This window comes from Mesoplodon densirostris, chromosome 7, assembly GCF_025265405.1.
Source record: "Mesoplodon densirostris isolate mMesDen1 chromosome 7, mMesDen1 primary haplotype, whole genome shotgun sequence".
Lineage (NCBI taxonomy): Eukaryota > Metazoa > Chordata > Mammalia > Artiodactyla > Ziphiidae > Mesoplodon > Mesoplodon densirostris.
Genome location: NC_082667.1, coordinates 12799719 through 12826499, shown reverse-complemented (window position 1 = coordinate 12826499; position 26781 = coordinate 12799719). Strand labels below are relative to the sequence as shown.

The following is a 26781-nucleotide window of genomic DNA, read 5'->3' as shown; positions in this document are numbered from 1 at the left end:
ATCCCCTCAGTCTTGTGACAGGGACACAGCTTCACCTTTCCTCCTTGGGGACTTCTCACGTGTCTGCACGGCCCCTGGCACACAGTGGAGATGCAGTGTTTGCTTCACTGGTGGATTAAAGGGCAAACTAGAGAGCTTCCTTCTCCCCCCGTGAACAGACCCTGAGCTGGAGAGTCAAGAAAAGCACAGGGGGTTGTCAGCTCAAGTACAAAAGACCCTTTTTCCTGAGAGCTCCATCACTGCTCCCTGGGGCAGCACTTAGCTCAGATGCTAGCCGCCATGGGAACAGGTCTGCTCACATTGAGGGCCAATTTCACTCACACTGGGGGTGAAAGGGGAAGGATAGTGGCCATAATGGTCCTAAGGACAGGCCTCCAGGGTGTTTGCCATATAGGGTCCTGCTTCCCCCAGCCCTGGCCCTCTCCTTCCCGGGCAGCCGAGGGAGCACTTACGTCCTCAGAGTCCGGAGCCTCCACTCTCAGTGCCTCTGGCTCCTGGGTGCCAGAGGCAACCCTTATACTGGGCTTTCGGGGAAGTGGGAAGAAGCCAGGACGATTGCCCCAGGCTTGGGCTGGTGGGGGCGGGGGGGGGACAGTGGAGCTGATAAGAGGTTTGCTCTGTCCTCCCACCCTTGGGCCCTGCTCTCTGCTGGGACATCAGGGACCTGCCTCCTGCCATATGCAGGTGCCCAAACATCCTTGTATGCTCGAGAAAGCCCCAGATGACTACTGTCCAGGCATGATTATCAGCACCCCTAAAGGGTCCCAGTCTGAACAATACTCTTTAGCCCCAGGAGCAGTCTTCCTCTGGTCAATATTCCAGCAAATGAAGTGGAGAATCCCAGGGAGAGGGAGACCACAGGAGAGGAGGTGGGAGATGAAGGGGAGACTCAGCCCTTCTGAGCTCTTATCTAGACCAAGTACGTTATGTGCATTGCATCCTTGAAAGCTCACCTTCCTAACCTCAGTCCCATGAAAATGTATGATTAGCCCTACTGCACAGATGTGAAAAATGAGATTCAGAGAGGGAAAGTGACTTGCCAAGGTTATGCAGGAAGTGGGGGAACTGGGATTTCTAAGTCTTTGGGGCTCCCAACATTCTCTACCCACCCCATCTCTCTCTCTCTCTCTCTCTCTCTCTCTCTCTCTCTCTCTCTCTCTCTCTCTCTCTCCCACCCTCCCTCCTTCACTCTCTTCCTCTCTCTCTCCTTCTCCCTCTCCCACCCTCCCTCCTTCACTCTCTTCCTCTCTCTCTCCTTCTCCCTCTCCATCTCTTTCTTATCTTTAATATGTGAAAAACTTATGCTCCTTCCTTTATGCTGTGGCTCTAGATCAAGTTTCTCAACCCTTGCACTATTACTATTTGGAGTCAAATCATTCTTTGTTGAAGGTTGGGGGAGGGGCTGTCCTGTGTCTTGTAGAAAGTTTAGCAGCATCTCTGGGTCTCTACCCACTAGATGTCAACCGTGCCTCCCCAGATCATGTCACTCAGAAATGTCTCCACACAGTTTCAAATGTCCTCTGGAAAGAAGAAGTACCCCTGTTGAGAATCACTGATCTAGAACATGCTATTTGGTCCAACCTTGAGGCATATCTTTGTGGTGCGGAGGCAGCAGCTGGAATGGCAACCTTCCTGCAGAGTCATTCAGACGCTCTGTGGGCCAGCCTCCCCACACCACCCCGACTCCCCATCTCCCACCAGCCCTCTTTCATGACCAAGGTCAAGACTAAGGGGAAGGCACTTGCCTCAGGTGCAAAATTTAAGGGGACACTAAAGAACTCAGTAGTCAAGATAAATAAATATTTAATGCCATCTTTCTTAAAAATCAGAATCGATGTAAAGCTACCATGATGAACAAAACGTCAAAATATTAATCAACCAAGTTCCAGCCACATTCACTGCAATCCAAGGAGAGGCCAGCAAGTGCTGAGCCTTGATTTTGCCAGACATCACTGCCAAGAGCTTGTGGCCCTGTCAGGGTGGGTGACTCCACTCTGTGATATCCTAGCTGGGCAGTGCATATTTGTTCCTTGGATTCCAGCCCAGCCCTCCAGCGCTCAGGGCATCAGGGACAGGTCACCCAGAGGGTGAAAAGGCCTGGATTCCTTCCACTCCTCTGCCCTCTCAGGGGACCTACAAATGGGGAAGTATCTGAGTGGTCACTTCTGGGCCTGAATTCAGAGTAACGGTCTCGGCTGTTATCTCCCTGGCCCAACGGACGCAACCCTCAGCTTATCTACCTGACTTGGCGGTTGATTGTCTAATTCCAGGGCCCAAAAGCCTGGTCTCCAGAGTTCAAGCAGGAGACTTCCTTAGCTGGGGAGGGGTGGAAAACTAGCCCCCCTCCCCATTATTCTCCCCAATCCTGGGGCCCAGGCCAGGGGCCTCATTTCACTCAGTGGTTGGGATGAGCAATAAGGTTGGCTACTCCCGTTAGCCAGCACCACGATAAGCTTTACAAGCGTTGTGTCATTTAAACGTCCCTGTATTACACATTAGGAAACGACATCTCAGAGAACTTAAATAAGTTACCCAAGATTACACAGCAGGTCAGAGACGGCCTAAACCAAGACCTTTCGGCTCCCTAGTCACCCCCACGCCTGCCTTCCCTCTACTTCCTCTCTCTGGCCTGCCTCTCCCCGGGGTTGACCTTGGGCAAAGACATCCCAGGGACTTCAGGGCCCTGCTCAGTCACCACGGTGATGTCTGATGTAAAACTGGAAATAACTCTTTTTTTTTTTTTTTTTTTTTTTTTTTGGCCACGCCGTGCAGCATGTAGGATTTTAGTTCCCTGATCAGGGATTGAACCCATGCCCCTCGCAGTGGAAGCGCGGAGTCTTAACCACTGGGCCGCCAGGGAAGTCCGGAAATGACATTTTTGAAGGTCTACCACATGCCAAACACTATGCTTCATTAAGGCTTTCCCATCCATTATCCTACTTACTTAATCTTTACAATCATCCTGCCAATTAGACACTGCCATCCCAGCGCGCAGACCTACCACACAAGCTCAGAGAGGTGAAATAACTTGCCCAAGCTCACACAACTAGTTAGAAGTGGCATGTCTGACCCTAGTCTGTTTGACTCCTACATCCGTGCTTTCTTTGATTCACCCAAATGTGTTACTCCCAGACTAGCCAATGGTGCCCACCTTTTCAGCATCCATGAAACGCCAACTCTCTGGCTTACTGTTTGCATCTATCTTCACAGGGGTTTCAAACTCTGTCTCTCGTCTCAAATGTCCATCCAGCCCCACGTTCTGCAGAGGGCAGCATAGTGTGACGTCTTGATAGAATGGAATCACCATTCCAGGGTCAGCCCCTCTGGGTCTCAGTTTTCCCATCCATAAATTGAGGCTAAGGACAGGACCTACCTCAAATGAGATCAGCTCCAGTAAAGCCCTCAGAACAGCACCTGGCATGTGGAGCTGGGGGTAGCCCTTGTCAGGAAACTGAGACCGAACTGTGACCCTCATCAGCAAGTAAGCGCTGAGAGCTGCTTGAGCTCCCGCTCTGTGTCCGGCATGACGATGCAAGGAACCCTAGGGTTACCATTGTAAAGACACAAGCTGAGCTTCCCAGAGCTTCGTTAGCGTCATTTTGGACAGGAAAAATACCACACAAGCCCTTATTTGGGGACATAAGGCCAGTCCTCTTATTTCATTGAAAGCTTTTTTTTTTGCGGTACACGGGCCTCTCACTGTTGTGGCCTCTCCCATTGCGGAGCACAGGCTCCGGACGCGCAGGCTCAGCGGCCATGGCTCACGGGCCCAGTCGCTCCACGGCATCTGGGATCTTCCCGGACCGGGGCACGAACCCATGTCCCCTGCATCGGCAGGCGGACTCTCAACCACTGCGCTACCAGGGAAGCCCTAAAGCTTTTCTTGAGGATGCATCTTTAACATGCATCCTGTAATGTGCACTGTAGCGTGCACTGCTTGAGGCGTTGTCACGGAGGGGATGCACCCACGTAACCCAGGCCAGGTCAAGATACAGGATGTTACCAGGAGCCCAAATGCTCCTTCATGCCCCCTTCTTGACATTAATCCCCCAAAGGAGACCTTTGTGGACTGGAAGTCACGCTTCTGTCACAAACCACTGCCAACAAGAGAGATTTGTGAGGAATAAAACAAGGTCTCACCTGAGCACAAAGTCTCCTGATACAGACACTGGCACCTATTTAGTGCTTAATACATGAGGGGTTTTAAAAAAGAGGGGATGTGTGTATACGTATGGCTGATTCACTTCACTGTACAGCAGAAACTCACACACCGTTGTAAAGCAGCTATACTCCAATAAAGATCAATAAACAATTAAATGAGAGATTTTGTTACTCTTTATTAGTAGTACTGGAATAAAGAGAAGCAATGCCTCCCCACACCAGAATACAAAGTCCATGAGGGCAAGGAGGGAACGTTCTCGCAGTGCATCCTCCACGGCACACAGCACAGGGCTGAACTCGTAAGAGTGTGTCAGAATTCCACCGTCACTGAAACCAAGAGAACAGCAGTTACAAAGGACCTCAGTGTGATTTCTATCTTTTTCAACATCCTGTGCAACCTTGAGTAAGTAGCCTCTTCTATCTGGGCCACCAGATAGAACGGAATCCCTGGGGCCATCTGTACTTCTAAGAATTTGAGGAGCCCTGGAGGAAATGGGCTTCGGAGCATTGATGCCTTACTTTCTGCTCACCTCCCCATTAGAGGGAGGGTTCAGAATGCCTTCCTTCCTCACCTCTGATTGGGACTCCCTCATCTCCAGCTGGGTTGGAGTCCGATGCCCCAAGATGAACCCAAGGGTAGATGAGTCTCTCGTGCCTCCCCTCTGTGCTCTGTCCCCATATGATCATGTCCTGGAAGCAGCCGACACTTCCAGACATGAAATCCTAATGGTTGAAAGAACACGCTCTGGAGATACTTGAATCACAGCACGGGTCACATTTAGATGTTCAGCCTTGGGTAAAAAAGCAGGTCATAACTCCTCTGAGCCTGGTTCTGTACAATGGGATAATAATTACTGATCAAACAAGGTCATCGGGCTTCCCTGGTGGCACAGTGGTTGAGAGTCCGCCTGCCGATGCAGGGGACACGGGTTCCTGCCCTGGTCTGGGAAGATCCCACATGCCGTGGAGCGGCTGGGCCCGTGAGCCATGGCCGCTGAGCCTGCGCGTCCGGAGCCTGTGCTCTGCAACGGGAGAGGCCACAACAGTGAGAGGCCCAAGTACCGGAAAAAAAAACAAAAAAAAAACAAAAAAAAAAAACAAGGTCATCTTTGTAAGATGCCTGCCACAGCAGGGAGTACTTTGTGGGTGCACAATAAGAGGTAACAATTAGTAGATGCTGTTGTGCTTGTATTACAAACATCTGTATGTTCCCGAATGGCAGGGAGCTGTGTCTTGTCATATTCCCAAACCTTACACAGAGTTGGACCTATAGCAGTTTGTCTTATGTTGAGATTCCCCGGAAACAGACCCTGAGGCAAGGATTTGAGTGCAAGTAGTTTATATGGCAGGTGCTGGGACAGTCGTAGGGAAGAGGAGAGTTCATGTGGGGAAGAGAAGACAGCCAATAAAATGTGTGTTATAAAGCCAGCTACCTCAGTGGATAACTGGAAGTTAATCCCACTGGGAAACGCTGGGAAGCAGTGCCCGATCCTTGCCCCAGAATTATTCCACTTGAGGGGGCAAAGGACTGGGGTACTCATACACCCACTCCTGAGAGTTGTGGGCTGTTCCCAGGGACATGTTAATATCCTGGCACATTAAGGCGATCACAGGTTGTGGGAGAGGAAGAAAAGGCCCTCCGACGTGGAGATGCAAATACAGTACATTGAGAATTCACCTTGAAAGTCTGGAGAGAGATGCGTGATAACTTCTGTTCCTTTTCATGAAAGACAGTAGGCTGGGGAGGTGGGGTCCTTGTATGGCAGAAAGCTCGTGGGTGGGGCTAAGCAGGGTAGATCAATGATTGGAAGAAACAGAAATCAGTTTCAGGAAAACAATTTTATTGCTGGGGGCTGGAGGGGAGGGGATGGGAGGAGGCCGCCCACAAAGCTCCAGCTCAGTAGCAACAGATGATCGGGAGAGCCACGCCACAGGGAGCTCGACGCCAGTGGCCTCCTGTGAAGACGCAACAGGAAGGAGTCTCAGCCTCATGTTCTCCCTGACGCAGCCCCAGTAGGGCCTTCCCCTCTCCCTACCCCACACCTCAGTGGAGGTGAGTCTAAAGAGCCAGGAGGCCTCTCCTGTGCAGGGTCTGGCTCTTCCTGGAGCCTCCTCCCTCCCAGGCCTTGCCATTATTCATCCCCACTCCCGCCACCTCACTTCCGGTGCACAGGATCACACATCTACCAGCACTGCCCCAGAGCTGGCCAGCAGCCCCGTATGCAAAATTCCAGAGAGTGCCATCAAGCCAGCAAAAGCGTGTGCAGCGACCCTAGGGGAGGCAAGAGGGAAAGAGGTGGGCTGGGACACGGGCAAAGGGAAAGCAGGTAGGCAGAGCTGGGACTATCCCTGCCTGACCCTCCCGCTGCCTGCCTCGCATTGGCCCTTAAAGGACCGCTGGACCACAATGGACACAGTCCTGGTCAACTGAAATGTAGATCCACAATGCTTGTCACCATCACATTCTATGCATTCCAGTGACACCCCCATCCTTTTGGCTCTAACAAGAGGTAGGGCAGGAGTTCCAACCCCACCCTACAGACGAGGAACAAGGCTCACGGTCTTGCCCAGGTCCTATAGACAGTCAGAGACTGAGCAGAACTCGCACCTAAACATCCTGATTCTAAATGCTTGGCTGTTCCCGATGCCTAGGCAGCCCCCTTGTTGTCTCACCCAGGTGTCCATCTATCCCCAGTTCTTCAGGGGATTGTAGAGGAGAAGCACAGACAAATCTGCAGCAGGTTGAACATGGGCTGGGGTCAGGGGGTGCCCCCCACTGAGACCTGGGACCCCTCTTACCCAGCCGGTGACCTGGCCTCTGATCCAGACTTGGCCCTGGTTGATCTGTCTGACTAAGCACTGGATCTGGTAATTGAGGCTGAAGTTGTGGATGCAGATGAGTCTGCCCCGGTAGCACCCCTGGCACGTCAACTGCGGGGCAGAATGAAAGAGGAAGAATGGAGTGCCTGTCCCACAGGAATTCACGTCACCTTAGTCCTGGGTGTCTAAGTCTCCAAAACTCACCCGCCACCCCACCAGCCCCACAGACATTTGAAGGCTGGAGATTAAGATGAAACTTCTGTTTCCGCATGACCCTCACCTCTTACCCCCAACACCTCTGCGGGTCTCAGCCTCTGCTAACACCCCCAGGGTCCTCAGTGCGGAAAATGACCAGCGACACAGAGGCTGGAGCCACCAGCTCCCCATCGCCACCCTGGGCCTCAGCCTCTCAGCCACTGGCCACTCACCTGAGCATGAATAAAATTCAGGGCCTCCCCACCAGGAGGAAGCGGCAGGTCTTGCATCCAGGGATGCCCTCCAGTTTTACTGTGTCCTCATCCTTAGGACACTGAAGGTCCCTGTCTACCTCATCCAAGGCTGCAATGGACTCAACAGCCCCCTCTTCCCTGGGGGCATCTTCACTTCCAGAGCCCCTGTCTTCCTCTTCCTCTAGCAGCATCGGCTCCTCCACAGGGACCCCCTTTGCCTCACTTTCTGGCACCTCCCCAACCTGAGGCAGGGTGTCATCTCCCAAGGGGCTCTCAATGTTGGCCATTTCGGTTCCTGGCAAGAAGAAAGACCAAGTGCCCCTCCTTCACATCTTCCCCTCTTCCTCCCCAGAACCACGGACAGCTCCCTCCTGGCCCCAGGCATTTGCAAGCTGAGCCCTGGAAGAAGAAGAACCCGGAACAGAGCCCACCCCACCCCAGGAGAAGCCAACCTCCCACATGAGGTCCTGGTGGTGACGGGCATGAACTTAGAGTCAGGCAGTTGTGGGTTTTGTTCTGGTTCCATCCTCTACTAGCTTTAGTTCTTCATTTGTGACATGGGTATAGCACACCACATACCTCATGGGGATGCTATGAGGATTAAAGGAGATAAGGCATAGAAAACGCTTAGCACAGCACACTCGGTGAGCTCAAAGTAAAAGAAGTGATCATTTGATCATCGTTTGCATCTTGCAGAAAGGACAACATTGAGAACGTCACAGTAGAACCAAGACTGCAGACATGCAGATGCCCTGAGGAATCCCTTCAACTCCAGCTCTAGAGTCCCCGCTCCTTTCTGTGCAGAGATCCTGAAATAGGGGATGGCCAGAGAGGAAGGTGGCTATGTGACTCTGACCGTATAAACTATAGAAAGGAGTCAAGTAGAGAAAGAAAGGCTGAAGGCCAAGGAGACTTTCTCAGATGAAGAGCTGAAACTTTCCCAAGTAGAAGAGCCAGAAGTAGGTGGAGTTCCATTTTGGCTTTATCCTGCAATGGAGAACAGAGTTGGACACACACACACACATACACAAGAGCCACACCATTAGGGGACCTTGAGAGGGAGGTGGAGAAAGAGAAAGCATGAATAAAAGTCAAGATGGGATGGAAAAGCTACTGCTGTGCCCACGCCCTGATGCTCTAGGACACTGAGACCTCTTTCTGAATAGAGTGAAGCAGACCATGAGGGGCAGCCAAGGCTGACTTTCCTGTGGGCTTGGATGGGAAGAAGGGAGTATTACCTTTCTTTGTTTGTACTTAATGGTCTCCGCAGAGTCTACGAAAAAAGAGAGGATCAAGACAACATGATTGTTGGCCTTCTTAGGAACTCGCAGCCCTTGGAAAGCATGTCTCCTCTTCAAAGCTCAGAAAGCCACACACACCCTCGCATCCTCCATGCTCTGCCTTCCCCAGCCAAGGAGAGCTTTCACAGAGCTCAAAAGAAATGTGATAGGCTGAGGCTGAGAAGTCCTGACCCTGCTAACATCTGAGAGCCACACACAGTCCAAGCCAGCCCTCTAGAACCTCTCAGCCTGAGTCAGGCACCTCCCAGGAGATTGAACATTTACTTAGGACCAGCTCCACTGCAACAGGGAAGGCACGCACTAGCCCAGAGCTCCTCCTGGGTCCCGAGGCGCACCCCAAACTCCGTCCTCCTTCACTCCATCCCACAATGATGCTTTATATAGGAGCTTTTTAGGAAGTTCTCCAGAGGCAGGAGGGTTTGCCTCACAGCCTGAGGGAGATGGGAGGGCTGAAAAGAACCATTTCTTCACATCTCTGGGGAGCCCATTCATTCTCTCCTGACACCCCTTTCAGGAACCTGGGGGCCATTCTGGGCTTGCTCTGGGCTAGTGGTTCTTATCCTGGGCTGCACTTCAGAATCTCCTAGGGAGTTTTCCAAAATACACAGCTCTCCCGCTTTACTGACGGGGATGTGACTGCCACAGATATTTTGGAAACACATCTTGTCAATATCTATTAAAATTAAAAGTGTACAGATCAGGACTTCCCTGGCGGTCCAGTAGTTAATACTCCATGCTTCCACTGCAGGGGTTGGGTGTTCGATCCCTGGTCGGGGAACTAAGAGCCCACATGCCGCAAGGGGCAGCCAAAACAAAAAAACGTGCATAGATCATTTGATCCATTTGAGTTTTTGGACATTATCCTTTGGAAATAAAAGTACCTATAAATAAAAACACTTTTACAAAGTTGGGTATTGCTTTACCATTTACAGACATCAAAACAACCCATATCCATCAGTGGAGCATTGAGTAAAATGTGGCTCATCTATTCTACAGAATATAATGTGACTCTTGTTTGTTTGGTTGGTTGGTTGGTTGGTTTTTGGCCGTGCTGCGCAGCTTGCGGGATCTTAGTTCCCCGACCAGGGATCGAACCCAGGCCTCAGCAGTGGAAGTGCAGAGTCCTAACCACTGGACCTCCAGGGAATTCCCCAGAATATAATGTGACTCTTTAAAGAAGATATGGACCTATATCTGTAAACCTGAAGAGATGTGTATGCTGTACTGTGAAGTGAAAAAAGAAAAGCAAAATACAGAGAAATACTTACAAAAGTATGAGAATACTTTTGTAAAGAAAAAAAACACATGTGAGTATCTATCTGTGAGTTTCCTTTACATAACCACAGACTGTAGAGCTGGTGTACTAAACGGGATTCACACCAGCCTGCTTACTTTGGTGGCCTCCAAGAGTAGATGGAGCAGAGGGAAGAAAGGGGAGGGAGATTGTTGTTTTCCTTCTTTTTATAGCTCTGCATGTTTCAATGGTTACAGTGTGTGTACTCACTCTGAAATTTTGCAAGAGACCTTATTAAAGAGTTTAAAAGTACACAAACCCCTAGGGACTTTCCTGGTGGCACAGTGGTTAAGATTCCGAGCTCCCAATGCAGGGGGCCCAGGTTCGATCCCTGGTCAGGGAACTAGATCTAACATGCATGCTGCAACTCAGAGTTCACATGCCACAACTAAGGAGCCCACATGCCACAACTAAGGAGCCCACCTGCTGCAACTAAATAAATAAATAAATAATTTAAAAATACACAAACCCCACCTTGGGAAATTTTGATTGGCTAGTAGATCTAGAGTGGAGGGCAGACGTATGCCTTTTTAAAAAGCTTCCCAGCTGATTCTGATGGAAAATGTATCTGAGAATCACTGTCCTGGGGATGTCTGAGCGCAGGATATGCTCACATCTGCCTAACCCCGCTTTCCTTCAAAACTTAGCCACTCAGTTGGCCAGTGTACCAGCCTTGATTATGGTAATATTTACTGCACATTTTAAACCTCTGTGCACTGCATCTATTACCTCACTTACAACAGCCTAGTGTGCTAGGTAGGTGATATCTCCGTGGTTCAGGTGAGAAATCCAAGGCTCCATGCGGCTCCTAACCCACTCCCCACACCCCCTCCCCATATTGGATCAAACTCCATGTGTTTGTCCTTCAGAGTGCTTTCTGGAGTTAGTCATTCTCTCTTTATTGTGAAATTATCTGGTCAATGGGTCAACATCTATCTCCCTCCCTAGACTACAAGTTCCTGGATAGCAGAGACCATGTCCGTTTACTCACCTTTGTAGCCTTGGTGCCTACACATAGTAGTGCCTGCACATAGTAGGTCAATACTCAATAAACATTGTTGAATGAATAAACGAATGAATAGTTAAGCAAATTGCTCAGGTAAATAAGTTGGGATTCAAATCCAGTTCTCTCTGGCACCAAATTTCTCTTCCCTTCCATGTGCCTGTTGTATGTCAAAAACTAGGCTGTCTAGGTGGAGACAAAACACAGTAAATTATAATCCTTGCCCTCAATTTGCTTGCAATCTAACTGGTAAGAGGAGACACATCCCGAAAAAACAAGAGAAGATGGGTTAAGACCCAAGCTAAGAGGCACTCTCTGCTGATTCAGAAGAAATTCCAGAGTGGAAGAGTGTAGGTAAGGCTCTAGGAAAACAAGGAGCTGAGTCTCATCTGGATGGATTTGTGGTGAATAGAAGGGAAGGAAACAGGTGGTCCGGGTAGAAAGAAGGGCATGAGCAAGGTGTGCAAGTGGTGTGACATTGGCATGTGCACAGGACAGGGTCCTTTCATAACTAAAGTCAAGAATAGTATGCACCTTGGAAGAGGGTGGGAAAAACAGGGAACCAGTACATCCCATCTTGAGCCAAGGATGGAGATATCCTTCTCCTGTATCCACTGACTTAATGAGACAGACACAGGAATAAGGGGATGACTCAACGAGAGCCAAGACAGGAGCTCCGAGCTGTGTTCTGCTCACTCCCATCCCGGGCCGCCCCGGCAGGGCCACTTTACATGTGTGTGGAGAGAGCTATTACAGTCAGACAAGGACAGGATGGAGCCGACTCTTAGAGCCCAGTTGGTGGCTTGGCACTGGCTTGTTTCTGGTCACACCATGCGGCTTGCGGGATCTTAGTTCCCCCGACCAGGGGTCGAACCAGTGCCCCCCGCAGTGGAAGCGCGGATTCTTAACCACTGCACCGCCGGGGAAGTCCTGGGAAGTTCTCCTTTAGGTCACACAATCCACAGGCTGAAATCCACAGCTAAGTGAACACAGAAATTCCATTTCCTTGACATCCAGTGGAGGTATAGAGCAGTGGCTGAGAGTGTCGGTTCTGGAATCAGACAGTCCCAGTTTGAATTGAGACTCTACCACTTAGTAGCTGTGTGACACTGGACAAGCTTCTTAACCTCTCTGTACCTCATTGTCATTGTTCATAAAGTGGGGATAACAACATCTGCCTCTCTGGGAACGAATGAGATAGCACATTTGCAGCAGACACGCCGTGAGCTGCACAGCCTCCTCCTTGCCTTCTGGCTTCTGGGATCCCATTTCCTATGGATCTTGGTGGGGGCCAGGCCTCTTATTATTGAAGACAAATGTGACAGATAGATTCCCAGCTTCCTTCATAGCTAAGGCATACGACTAGGCTCCATCAAATAGAAGCATCTATTCAAGACTTCGAATAGAGCTAGGGACCAAAAAGTGGGGGCCGTGAAGACCTCTCTCTGGTGGTAGTAATGATGAGATTGAGTTCCTGGGGACCTCCCTGGTGGCCCGGTGGTTAAGAATCCACCTTCCAATGTAGGGGACGTGGGTTAAATCCCTGGTCGAGAAACTAAGATCCTACATGCCACAGGGCAACTAAGCCCACGCGCTGCAACTACTGAGCCCGCACGCCAAAACTAGAGAGCCTAAGTGCTGCAACTAAGACCCAATGCCGCCAAAAATAAATAAATATTTTTTAAAAAAGAGAGATTGAGCTCCTGGGGCTGCAGTGGTCATGGGGCTAGAGGATAGACCCAAGGTCCAAGCCTTACAGCACCCTGGGTGCCAGCCACAAGGTCTGAATCTCAGCAGCAGCAGTGGGATCTTCCCCAGACCTGATCTGTGGCCTGGTTTTGGCCTCACACCTGGTCCTCTAAGCCCTTCCTGCAAACTTATGATCTACCCACTTTCCTTTTTTTTTAAAATAATATTTATTTATTTATTTTGCTGCATCAGGTCTTAGTTGCAGCACACAGGATCTTCGTTGAGGCATGCGGGATCTTTCATTGCAGTGCATGGGCACTTCGTTGTGGCACATGGGCTTCTCTCTACTTGTGGCATGCGGGCTCTAGAGCACGCAGGCTTAGTTGCCCTGGGGCATGTGGAACCTTAGTATCAAACCCACATCCCCTGCATTAGAAAGCAGATTCTTAACCACTGGACCACCAGGGAAGTCTCAACCCCATTTCCTTATTTTTATGTTTATTATTTGGCTGCGTTGGGTCTTCGTTGCTCCCTGCAGGCTTTCTCTAGTTGCAGCGAGCAGGGGCTACTCTTCGTTGTGGTGCGCGGGCTTCTCATTGCGGTGGCTTCTCTTGCTGCGGAGCACGGGCTCTAGAGCGCAGGCTCAGTAGTTGTGGTGCTTGGGCTTAATTGCTCCACGGCATGTGGGATTTTCCCAGACCAGGGCTCGAACCCGTGTCCCCTGCATTGACAGGTAGATTCTTAACCACTGTGCCACGAGGGAAGCCCCCCATTTCCTTTTGATAAATTCGTTTTTCTCTCAGATCAGCCAGGGAGAGTTTCTTTTGCCTGCCACTGAAAGCCCTAACAGATACAGCATTTAGCACAGAAACTGGCATTCAGTTATTGCTCAACAAATGACAGCTACTTGTGTAAGTGACTGAGGTCTTTGGGCTGACCCACATTAATCAAGTTCTCAAGAGACCAATGTCTACATCCGGTACCAATGATATAATTTAGGTTGACCTATATCCGCAAAGGACCCACTTAGGGCCCTCTGATCAGCATGTTCTCTCCCTGCATCCCAAGCTACAGTGTGCTCAGTTTACCTGGATTTTGAATGGAAGCAGAGAGCTGGAGGTCTCGGGGCCCAGTGCCTTTCAGCCTCAGGCCTGCCTTCTTCCCCCAAGAAGTGTTGGACAAACATTGCAAGATCCTGAGTCTTAGGAATCCCCCTTTCTACCTCCCAAAGTTACTCCAGAGCTTGGATGACCCTAAACAGACTCAGTCATCCATTTCCATATCAGCACTCCCATGGGGGATCCCAGCAGACAACCCCTGTATTTCATCTTTCCTGATCTCATTCTCAGGGACTCATCCCAACTTCAGGCTCATGGGAGAGCTTGCTGTAGCCCCGGTACAGCCTGTCCAGGGGCAGACCAGGCACTGAGGCATCTGCCCTGCCACAAATGTGCACACGTGTCTACAGGGCGCTGAGCAGAGGTCACCTTGGCGAAGGTGGCCAATACCAAGGAAGTCTGGTTTATGTCCCTCCCATGACCAACACAGAGCAGCTTGAAGGTAGAAAGCACTGCAGCTCCAAATACCCAACTCACACTACTCAGCCCTCATCTCCACTTGCACCCTCCCCACACCCTGCCCCAGGGTTTATCAACCTAGAAACGATGAATGCATTCAAGGGGCCATGAACTCTGCAAACATAGACAACATATGGTATGATGTTTCTAGGGTGAGTGTTCAAACCATCCATACGATGGCTCTATGGCCTCCCAAAAGGCAAAGGAACTTCTCACTTTACTGGATGATCTGTTCTCAAATTGCCAGGAATGACCTCCATCCTTCTCCACCAAAAACGTCCTCCTTGGCTCTCGTAATCAGCGGAATTCTAAGACGTCCCTGAAGATCCTTCTCCCACTCCCGTGCACATATGGTGCATAATCCCTGGGACTGCACATAGGGACAGAGGATGGATTTTACTCCTATGGTTGTGTTATATTATATGGCACCGTTGACCTTATGAAAGGGAGACTATCCCGGATGAGTCTGATCTAATCAGGCAAGCCCTTTAAAGTGACTGGGCTCTTTCTGAAGTCGGAGATTACAAACATGAGCAGGATTCAACCCAAGGGAGGCTCTCCATTGCTGGCTTTGAGGACGGAGGGCAAGGAATGTGGAGCAGCCCCCATGTGACAGCCAGCCAGGAACAGCAGAAGGAACAGAATTTTACCACAACCATGTGAGCTTGGAAGAGGACCCTGAACTCTAGATGAGAACACAGCTCAGCCAACACCTTGATTTTAGCCTTGAGAGATGCTGAAAAGAAAATCCAGCCTTGCCATGCCCACACTTCTGACCTACAGAACTATGAGCTAATAAATGTGTGCTGTTTGAAGTCACTAAATCTGTGCCAATTTGTTATGTGGCGTAGAAGACACATACAACCCTCGAGGCCCATTTCCTTCCCCGGATGAAACTTACAGTTAGTGCAATTGATGGTGGGGGATTGATTGGCACAGGGGAGTGTCCCAAAGGAATGGACTGGAGGACCTTCTAAAGAACCCAGGGAAAGAAGGTCAGGAAATATGGACAGGGAGAAAGGGAGGTTGGATTCCAGCCAGAGGTCCCACCACCCTTCCCCTCAGACCATAAGAGGCTGGTTAGCCTCTTCTAGCTCCAAGTTCTGCCCTCAGAGAAGCAATGAGCTGCAGGAGCCAGAACTTCAGAGCTGATCAACTGCCTGCTGCCTGGGCTTAGCCAACATCTCCCTGGGGGCAGATAAGAGGTGGTGAAAGGACTAACATCACCCCAGGGTAAGCAGCCCAGGAGACAGAGACCTGGGCCTTTGCTCTGTGAAATCAACCTTGATTTACAGCTCCTGTGACACTTCCCCCTTTAGATGCCCCAACAATTGACATAGACCAAGGCCTGGGCTGCTAGGGCTGGAAGGGCCTTTAGAGTTGACCCAGTCCAGTCTCCATGCCTAAGATATGGAGGACTCAGATGTCCTGATTCCCAGTTCAGTGCTTTTCCTTCGCCCTTGGTGAGAGAACCCCCCTTGGCCTCCAGGCATCTCCTCTCCCAGGGACTGTGTACACACAGCAAGGTTAGAAGGAATTCGTCTTTGCAGTCAGTGCCCATCCCCCACCCCACCTTCCACCTTCAATACTTCCCCAGACCATCTAATTCTCTCCATCTCTGCTGCCACCTCCTTAGCCCAAGCTGCCAACCTTTGATAACGTACATCCGAGCCCATCATCCCCATGCTTGCTATTCAGTGTCTTCCTTCTGCGCTAGCAGTTCATCCAAACTCATTACCATTGCCTTCAAGGGCCTCCATGGTCTGGCTCTTGTCTACTTGTCCAACCTCACTGGTGTGTGTGACCCTGGTCATACTGGTTTCTGCTCCACTGGCCAAGTTAAAGTTTGGTACTGGCTCCTTCTCATCTAGCGGGTCTCGGCTCCAAGGTCGCCTCCTCAGAGAAGTCTTCTCTGATGACTCTTTCTAAAGAAGCCCACTCTGGGGACTTCCCTGGGGGCTCAGTGGTTAAGAATTCACCTGCCTATGAAGGGGATACGGGTTCGCGCCCTGGTCAGGGAAGAGCCTACGTGCCGCAGAGCAACTAAGCCCCTGTGCTGCAACTACGGAGCCTGCGCTCTAGAGCCCACAAGCCACAACTACTGAAGCCCGTGCGCCTAGAGCCCGTGCTCCACAACTAGAGAAGCCACCACGATGAGAAGCCCGTGCACCTCAACGAAGAGTAGCCCCTGCTTGCTGCAACTCGAGAAAGCCCGCGCGCAGCAATGAAGACCCAACGCAGCCAAAAGTAAAATTAAGTAATAAATTAATTAATTAAATTTTTTTAAAAAGCCCACCCAACCCATTCGCATATCTCGTTACACTGGTGCACATCATTCATTTACTTCCATCAGAATATTTGCCAAAGTGATACAATCTTGCTCTTTCACTGGTTTCTTGTTTACTGTCTGTCTTTCCCAGTAGGAAGTAAGTTCTAAGAAAACAGGGACCTCATCTTTCTTGCTCACTGTCTAGAACTCTACCCAGATCATAGAAGGAGTTTTTCAATTAGTTGATTAATCAACTTGAAATTTACTTCCTGGAGAAAGTCCAGCTGAGTTAAAGTCAAAGTCCATTCATTTCAATTCTACAGGTGTCTTTCTGAGCCCCACCTGCCATGGACACAATCGTGGGCCAGGCTCTGTGCACTGGGTCATACATTCATTCATTCAGTAAATACTCAGGGCTGGTCTCTAATCTCAGGGAGGCTTCATGTAGCTGATAAAGCAAGACAAACAAAATGAACCTCTTAGTAAAACAAGGCACTGTATTGAGTGGACACTTAGAAGGATAAAACTTTCACTTGCTAGAAGATACCAATTTTCCATGCTACCAGAGTCACATTAAGGGCAAGGGCAGGCAGAGAGGGCTTCCTTGTAAAGGTGTTCCTTGGCCTGGGCTCTGAAGGATTGACAGACAGGAGAGGAGAGGCAGAAGAGAAGTAGGAGGCATTCTAGGAGCCAAACCATGGCCCTGAACTGATGGAATTTGAGCCAAGATATGGAGGATTGGTGTTTCCTGGAGGCTGTCAAAGAACGAGGTGGGTTCGTTTCTCGGCACCAAAGCCAAGCTCCTCCAATGAGCAGTGTAGACTTGCTGGCCAGTTCGTCAACCCCCTCGACTCCTTACACCATAGTAATCTGGTTTCTGCCCACCCCGCATTGCTCCACGGAAACTACTCTTGCCAAGGTCCCCACTGACCACCTAATTGCCAAACCCAACAGACATTCTTCAGTTCTTGTCTTCTTTGACCTCTGCAGTGCCTGATACCTCTTTACTTCCTCCTTCTTAAAAACAGCCTCTTTTCTTAACAACTTCTCTAGCCATGCCTTCCCAATTTCTGCTGGTGGGCTCCTCTTCCTCTTCTGGAATTTTAAATGTTGGCCATCACCTGGTTTCTTTTTTTTTTTTTTGCGCTACGCAGGCCTCTCGCTGTTGTGACCTCTCCCATTGTGGAGCACAGGCTCCGGATGCGCAGGCCCAGCGGCCATGGCTCACGGGCCTAGCCGCCCCGCAGCATGTGGGATCTTCCCGAACCGGGGCACGAACCCGTGTCCCCTACATCGGCAGGCGGACTCTCAACCACTGCGCCACCAGGGAAGCCCCATCACCTGGTTTCTTGGTACCCTTTTTTCTAACTCTACACATGCTCCATGGGTTATCTCATCCACCCCACGTCTCAAGCTATGAAATATATACAGATCACTCCCAATCCTTCATCTCCAGCTCCAGACCTGCTCCTCACCAGGTTTGGTCCACAACTGAAGACTCACATATACAGCCACCAAATAAGCCTCCCAACTTGGATGTCCCATGCGCATTATGAATTCAACATGTCAGACCGACTCGTCACATACACACGTGCACACACACACACACACACCCCTACACAAAACTGCTCCTCTTCTTGTGGTCCCTTTCTCAGGAGGAATCATCACCTTGCACCCAAACCCCCAAGCCGGGACTCTGGGGCCACCTTCCACAATCTTCTCATCACCACACATTCACGGTCATAGTGGTCCTCCTTCCGCATCTCGTCTACCCACCCAACCCCACTTCCCCTGCTGCTCTCCTAACCAACTGCTGACTGTCTTTCACCTGGATCACTTCAGTGGCTCTCAAATCACTTTCCCTTCCTCCTCTTACCATAACCTCCCCCATCTCTTTTTTTTTAATTTATCTATTTATTTATTTGTTTTTTTTTTAATTTTTGGCTGCATTGGGTCTTCGTTGCTGTGCGCGGGCTTTCTCTAGTTGCAGCGAGCGGTGGGGCTACTCTTCACTGTAGTGCTCTCATTGCAGTGGCTTCTCTTGTTGCAGAGCATGGGCTGTAGGCACGCAGGCTTCAGTACTTGTGGCACATGGGCTCTAGAGCACAGCCTCCGTAGTTGTGGCGCACGGGCTTAGTTGCTCCGCGGCATGAGGGATCTTCCCGGACCAGGGCTCGAACCCATGTCCCCCGCATTGGCAGGCAGGTTCTTAACCACTGCACCACCAGGGAAGTCCACCCCTCACCCCCACGTCTCTGATACATTGTCTGTCTGCTGCCAAAATGAGCTCCTAAAACGCGGAGCTCATCACACAGACACTTTTCAATTACTTCTTCTTGCTCTTGGGCAAATACTTTCTTCCTGATCTGGCCCCTCCTTACCTCAACTTCAGCACTACTGACATTTGGAACTGGATACTTCTTTGTTGCAGGGGGATGTCCTGTGCAGTGTTGGGTGTTTAGCACAATGTCCTCACCCGCTAGATGCCAGTAGTACCTTCCCCCCAAGTTGTGACGATCAAAAATATCTCCAGATGTTGCCACATGTCCCCTTGGGGGCAGACTTGCCCCCTAGTTGAGAGCCACTGGTCTACAACCTCAACTCTCCAAACACACACACACACACACACACACACACACCACTCTGCTCCAATCATACTGAACGCCCTGCTATTTCCCTAATATTCTGTGAGCTCTCAGATACCATTTCATCTGCCCAGAATGCCCTTTCCTCTCTAACCACTGTGCAAACCCTCCTCTTCTACTAAGTCTCAGCCAAAGATCAACCCTTCCAGGAAGCCTGCCCTGATTCTCCCGGAGAGAAGTAGAAAGGAACCTCATGGGGTTTAAGTCTAGCCCCGCCCCATCCCATCTCATGGCAACTGTCTTCTTGCTGTCTCCCCAGAAGACTGGCAGCGTTGCCTTTCTCACCTGTGTATCTCTGGTACCTGCAGTGTCCTGGAAACATACCAAAGGCTCAATTCATGTTTGCTGAATAAGCGAATGAATGATGAAAAGAAAGTTTTGTTTAAGATGAGTTGAGCAAATGCTCCCTGAAATGAGATCTTAAGCAGGAATTTTAAGAACAATAACAGCAGCAGCATTTAACATTTAAGAAACACTTTCTTTCTTTTCTTTTTTAAATATTTTTGGCCACACTGCGTGGCATATGGGATCTTAGTTCCCTGACAAGGGATGGAAACTGCCCCCCCTGCAGTGGAAGCACAGTCTTAACCACTGGACCGCCAGGGAAGTCCCAGGAAGCACTTTCTATGTGTTAAGTGTTTTGAGTGGTCCATATCATTTAATCTTCTAAACAACTGTATCAGACAAGTACCACTGTCATCTGTAAATTATAGACAAAAAGACTGAGGCTCAGGATGGTGAAGTTGCCTACCAGGTAAGCATCAAAGCCAGGATTTGAACGGAGAGCCTGAGCTCTTATCCTCCACACCTCACTTCCCCGTAGTGGTGACTAATTAGCTCAAAGCAACGTGAGTGGCACTCAAGCCACCCTGTAAGTTAGTGGGGCAGGTGATAATATAGGAAATATGAAGAATGTGCTCCTTGGGATTCAAAGGATCCTGGGGCCATTCCTGGCTCTGTCACTCGTGAGCTGGCCCACCACGTGAGCTTGGTAGGTGCCTCATCTCCCGTTCTCTGTCTGCCCATCTGCAAGTTAAGGATGAGAACCTCACAGGGTTTGGGGAGGACTCACTGAGTAGGTGGTTGTACAAGAATCTAATCTGACACATGGTAGGTCCTGAACAAACAATCCTAAATACTCTCCCCATTTTCGAAATAGAGAAAGCAAGGCTCAGAAAGGTTAAGTGATGGTCCAAATTTCATGTACTGGCAAACGACGGAACTTGAAAAAAAGAATTCTAGGGGCTTCCCTGTTGGCGCAGTGGTTGAGAATCTGCCTGCCAATGCAGGGGACACGGGTTCGATCCCTGGTCTGGGAAGTTCCCACATGCCGTGGAGCAACTGGGCCTGTGAGCCACAACTACTGAGCCTGCGCGTCTGGAGCCTGTGCTCCGCAATGAGAGGCCACGACAGTGAGAGGCCCGCTCACCGCGATGAAGAGTGGCCCCCACTCGCCACAACTAGAGAAAGCCCTCGCACAGAAACGAAGACCCAACACAGCCAAAAATAAATAAATTAATTAATTGATTTTTTAAAAAAAGAATTCTAATGAGCAGATATTTTCTGAGCATCTTCGACGTACTCAACACTGCATGGGACCAGTCACAGACACCACCAAGAGGAGCCAGGTCCTGAGCACCTGGGGATATAGCTCTGCTCTCCCAGCTGGAAGCTCAGAGACATGATGGAGGTTCAGTTGGTGGGAAGAGCCCTGAACTGGGGTCTCACAGAAACAGCAGGGGAGCTAGTGCCTGTGCAGTGAGGGCCTATGGATACAAGCTGACTCGCTGATTTGGTAATGAGCGGGAAAGGCAGTTGGTCATGGTGATTGGCGTAATGGGCTTTCACGTTTGCTGGTCTAGCGCCAGGCTGGACACACACACCAACCCTGAAGCAGCTTCTGTCAGGCCCCAGAAAGACTCCTGGAGATGACTGAGGGGTCCTGCGGTAGGAGAGGGTTTGTGTACCTCAGGGTCTTCCCCCCAGATAGACCTCCTCTCTCTTGACCGGCTGTGGAGGGACAGCATTCTGATGCTAAGGATGGATGCATCTTTCCATCCCCTTGTTGACAAAGAAATTAATCAATAGTCAATCTAAGAAGAAAATGGAAATTTTAATTTTTAAATATTTATTTATTTGACTGCATTGGGTCTTAGTTATGGCATGCGGGATCTTTTTAGTTGCAGCATGCAGGATCTTTGTTTTAGTTGCAGCATGCGAACTCTTAGTTGTGGCATGTGGGATCTAGTTCCCTGACCAGGGATCGAACCGGGGCCCCCTGCATTGGGAGTGTGGAGTCTTAGCCACCAGGACACCAGGGAGGTTCCAGAAATGGAAAATTTTATTCGAGCCAACCTGAGGGTTATAACCCAGGAGACAGTCTTTCAGAAAGTTCTGAGGTCTGTTCCACCTGTTAGGGATCAAAGCAATGACATCAGTTTTTGAGACAAAGGGTTATATGTCAAATGACGTATTATTGACAGTTTACACCATCCAGATCTACACGTACAGTGAGTAGTGGGTCGTGGGTCATTGTGACCCCTTACAAGATCAAGAAGGAAGGTTATCTATCTCCTAAGGAGGTCTGATTAATGCAGATGCACAACACACATCTTCATTAGGAGAGGGAGGAGGCCCAAATGGGCTGAGAACATTTTTATGTTTAAATCTTTCTTGTCATAAAATATAAATTTTATTTCATCACCTCCCCCAACATGATACTCCCAGAAATACCCCAAACTTCTCCAAAGCCTCCTGGCTCAAGTCACCCTGAGGTTTCCACAGGCAAATCCCTGCAGGTGGGGAACGGAAATCTCAGGGTGGTGGAAGGTTAAAGAGGCTCCTTCCTTCCTTCAAACATGCATTCATTCCTTCCCTCTTTCCTTCCCTTCTTCTCTTCTCTCCCTTTCCTTTCCCCTTCCTCCCTCCCTCCCATCTTTCCTTCCTTCCTTCTTTCTCTCTGTATTTGTCTCTATCTCTTTTTTTCTTTTCTTTTTTTAAAAAAATTTTTGGCTGTGTTGGGTCTTCGTTGCTGCGCGCAGGCTTTCTCTAGTTGAGGCGAGCAGGGACTACTCTTTGTTGCGGTGCGCGGGCTTCTCATTGTGGTGGCTACTCTTTGTTGCGGAGCACGGGCTCTAGGCACACGGGCTTCAGTAGTTTCAGCACAGGGGCTCAGTAGTTGTGACGCACGGGCTTATTTGCTCCACAGCATGTGGGATTTTCCCGGACCAGGGATCAAATCCGTGTCCCCTGCACTGGCAGGTGAATTTTAACCACTGTGCCACCAGGGAAGTCCCTGCCTCTCTCTAACATCTTGTATTTCTTGAACCTCCATTCTGTGCCAGGTAGGGTGCAAAGCCCTGAGGATACAGGGGGTAATAAAAGATGCAGTTACTGCCCACATGGAGTTCCCAGCCTAATGGAAGTCTTGCATCATCATCATTATTATTATTATTATTATTTAATCTGTATGTTAAACTGCAACTGTGACAAGCTCTATGCTAGAGAAGTGCCTGGTGCAATGAAAATCTGTACTCGGTAACAGGCTGGAAAGGAAAGAAGGGAGATCTGAGCTGAGAGCTGAATCAACTGTAGGATTTAATGATGGGTTGGATGGGACGCATTCCAAGCAAGGAGAATAAAACCATTTTAAAATGTGCACTTGACCTTTAACATGATATTGTGTATATAATAAAAATTACTACAGGACCTACTGTGTGCCAGGGCCAAGCGCTTTTCATGTGGAGCCTCATTTATCCTCACCTGAAAGGAGAGGCTACTACCGGTTCAAGGACACACAGCCTGAGGACATGAGACACAGGGCTGTCTGTCTACGCTCCTCCCTGGGCCCCAGCCACCTCTGGGCCCTGGCTCCAGAAGGAATACACAGCCCTATCCCTGGTGATGGACTGTTCTCTGCTCACAGATTTTCTGCATTGACTACTGCAGAAACAAAAAAAAGTGCAAAATTTGAATATGAAGATTGACAGTTTTCAATGACTTTGGCTTAAGATTCGGGATAATTAGAAAGCCATTTTTTCGTCTTGAAGTTTTCCCATTCGAAACAATGCAAGAGAATCTGTGCTGCTTTGTTAGACAGAAAAAAGTTTGGGCAAATGCTTGCAGGGTGGTTTCTGCCCTGGACAAACGTAGTGACGTTCCCGGCTCCATCAGGTATGGAGCACCTCACTCTGCCTGTCCCCCAGGGAATCACGGATGATCCTGATAACAGCAGGCACGCACCGCAGGCCTGCTGCATCCCAGGCGGTTGATGTCATGTTTGAAGTGCTTTAAATTCATTAATTCACTTAATCCTTACAACGCCAAGATGTAGTTCTATTGTCATCCCCATTTTACAGATGAAGAAACTAAGGCACCATGAACCAAGTCCCAGAGCTCGCATGGTAAAGAGGTGGCAGTTGGTCTTGGACAGTCCAACTGCCGAGCCCAAGGTACCTCTACCTTTTATTCCCCAAAGTCCTCTGTAGTCTTCCCAACTAGCTCCCATACTACGTATTATCTTTGTTACAGGTGAGGAAACTGATTCTTCGAGGTCGCACAGCTGGTAAGTGTCTGTGAAGCCCAGAGCCTTTCCCCATGCATCTACTGCTTGAGTCCACCCTCAGGCCTGGGAGGTAACACTGGACTCAGCAAATGGAATGCGGAGGGACCTGAGCATCGTCCTGGGTTTAATCACCCTGCCAGTGAGTCAGCCCCACTGTGGGCAGCAGTGGACCCAGGAGTGGTCAGACATGGCCCATCTGTGAGCTCCTCATCGCCAGCAAAGGACCGGAGCCTGGACCAGAGCCTGTGCCTTGGAGCCTGGATGCAAGTGTTCTTCCCAAAGAACGTTAAAGGACGGACTCACTGCTGTGCCCCAGAGCCACGCCCAGTGCATTTGGGAAGCATCTACTCCCCAGGGGGCTGGAAGAGAAAGGCGCTCTGGGACATAACTGTTAGGACCCCAAGCTTTGAATTAGGGGAAGAGGATCAACAGCCCCTGGGAAGCGGGCAGCCAATACCTTCAGACTGGAGAACAGTGAGCACCAGATTAAGGGAAGATTAATGGGTGTGATGTCATTCCCTAAAAACTCCCAAGGTGGCTCTTCTGGCTCTATTATTTACACTCTCGACCTGCCCTAGGCTGCTCTCACGGTTCACTGTCATCTGGGACCCCCTGCTCAGGCAGCAGAGGGGGGACAGAAAGGGAGGGGGAACCACAACCTCCCAAGACGTGTGTGAGGGGAGACCCAGGATGGAGTGGGGGATCAAGTTGTGACACAGCCATAAGATGGGGTTGTAAGCAGCCGTTCACAGTCACTTTTTTTTTTAATTAATTAATTTATTTATTTTTGGCTGTGTTGGGTCTTGCGCGCAGGCTTTCTCTAGTTGCGGCGAGCAGGGGCTACTCTTCATTGCGGTGCGTGGGCTTCTTATGGCGGTGGCTTCTCTTCTTGCAGAGCACAGGCTCTAGGCGTGCAGGCTTCAGTAGCTGTGGCATGCAGGCTCAGTAGTTGTGGCTCGCGGGCTCTAGAGTACAGGCTCAGTAGTTGTGGCGCATGGGTTTGTTGCTCCGCAGCATGTGGGATCTTCCCGGACTAGGGCTCGAACCCGTGTCCCCTGCATTGGCAGGCGGGTTCTTAACCACTGTGCCACCAGGGAAACCCCACAGTCACGTTTTTGACAACTATTTGGTGACGTAAAGAAGAGCCTACGGAGATGGTTTCCATCACCACACACAGTTGCACCACTGGGAGGACACATGCCACTGTTGTTAGCCACGATGGTATCTCAGAGCGCTGCAATTAACAGCGGTATTTATTTTTCACGCAGTTCTTTATTTTCTGATCTGCTTTACAACTATTTATTCCTTACATAAGAATGAATGTAAAGAAAAGGTAAAGTCAGGAATTCCGTGGCGGTCCAGTGTTTAGGACTTTCACTGCCAAGGGTCCACACGGTGCAGCCAAAAACACAAAAGGGAAAAGGTAATGTCTAAAATGAATGTGAAGGTGACCTTAAGGAGTCAGACAGACGTGGGTTTAAATACCAGCTCCACCATGCAATAGTTGGATGATCTTGGATGTAACTTGTCCCGCAGAGCCTAACTTTGATCATCTGTAAATTGACGCTGATTAAAGGAGATGTTCGCACAAAGTTTCTGATTCACACTGTCACTGTCCTTTGAACAGCAGGTGCCCTCCTCCTCCTGGTGGACTGTCCCCTGCCCCAGGGAAGACGCCGCCTGGCACTGCCTGCAGCAGGGGCAGGTTTGCCTGAGTCCCTCTCTGCTGAGGCTGGTAGCAGAGAGAAGGGTTGCACTGGGAGCCTGTTGCTGAGTGAAATCAAAAGTTGTGAAACCCCTGGGTTGCTTGCTTCCTTGTTTGAAAGAGTGGTTGATTCCATTTGAGGAAGAGGTTACAGGAGGGAGGCTCTTGGGACAGAAACGAAGGCTGTACACATGGGCTGCTTCTCTCACGCACTTATCTTCCCCAGAAATCATCCTTGACTCTCTCTGGATACAGCTGTTCTCTGCACTTCCTGAGGAATCCAGGCACTTTTTTTTTTTAAATAACAGCTTTGTTCAGATATAATCCATACACCACACAATTCATCCATTTAAAGTGTACAACTCAATGGTTTTTAGTATATTCAGAGTTGTACAACCATCACCATTATCAAGTTTGGAAGATTTTTATCATCCTAGAAAGAAACCCCTTACCGTTAGCAGTCACTAATCTTCCCCGCAGCCCTATGCAATAGCTAATCCACTTTCTGCGTCTATAGATTTGATTTGCCTATTTTCTATCTGAATGGAATCATACTATATTGTCTCTCTTGGCTTCTTTCACTTAGCATAATGTTTTCAAGGTTCATGCATATGGTAGCATGTATCAATACCTCATTCCTTTGTATCACCAAATAATATTCCATTGTATGGACATACCACATTTTATTTATCCATGGTATTAGGCATCCTTTTGAATTTAATATATTAACTGTAAGGATAGCTTTGATCTGTTAAGTACCTACCATGTGCTAGGCACTTGACCTAATTTCTAATCTCGTCCAGGGAGGCAGGTCTATTTCTCCAATCACACTGATAAATTAACTGAGGTGTAGAGGAGAAGTGTTCCATCCAAGGTCACACTAGTGACAGAGCTGGGATGCCAAAAGGGTTGGCCTGGCTCCCAATTCTTACTGCCCCACCCCACCCCGTGTGCTACGTTCTCTCCTTCCAGTTCTTGTTCTGAAGCCAGAACAAGAAAGAATCCACTCATTCCTTGTTGGATCATTCTTCCAACAAGTCCTAACTGGAACCACATGCATGGCAACCAGGCACTAGTCCCTGAGCCTAGTGAGACCCAGATGGTGCTTCCTGGAGCTCCCTGTTGAAGGGAGGAGAGGTGGTCATGGCAGGGGCCAGTCTCCAGGAGGGGTGTGACCAAGGCCTAGGAACTCAGAGCTGCCAGAGAGCCCAAGGAAAGGTTTTTACAGGAGATGACATTTTGAGCAGGACCCCAGTGGACCAGGCAGATTTCCCTGGCAGACAGGGTGAGCCCCCAGTGTAGAA

At 49.6% G+C, this 26781-nt stretch overlaps 1 protein-coding gene across 1 annotated transcript; it reads right to left on the bottom strand.

Annotated features, from left to right (window-relative positions):
* Positions 1-6058: 6058 nt before the first annotated feature.
* Positions 6059-8405, bottom strand: LOC132494117 (bone marrow proteoglycan-like). Its single transcript, XM_060105153.1, has 6 exons — positions 8344-8405; positions 7786-7829; positions 7442-7725; positions 6961-7092; positions 6322-6433; positions 6059-6117 (listed from the first exon to the last, which is right to left on the bottom strand). Exons 1-6 carry the CDS (start codon positions 8403-8405, stop codon positions 6059-6061), a joined length of 693 nt encoding a protein of 230 aa, XP_059961136.1.
* Positions 8406-26781: the final 18376 nt, after the last annotated feature.

Excerpts from the sequence above, each read along its gene's own strand:
- LOC132494117 (XM_060105153.1), bottom strand. The coding sequence starts at position 8,405 with ATGGAACTCCACCTACTTCTGGCTCTTCTACTTGGGAAAGTTTCAGCT. Across the intron at positions 7,726-7,785 it reads CCAGGAGGGAGCTGTCCGTG|GAACCGAAATGGCCAACATT; the intron begins GTTCTGGGGAGG and ends TCTTCTTGCCAG. Across the intron at positions 6,118-6,321 it reads TGTGATCCTGTGCACCGGAA|GAGGCCACTGGCGTCGAGCT; the intron begins GTGAGGTGGCGG and ends GCGTCTTCACAG.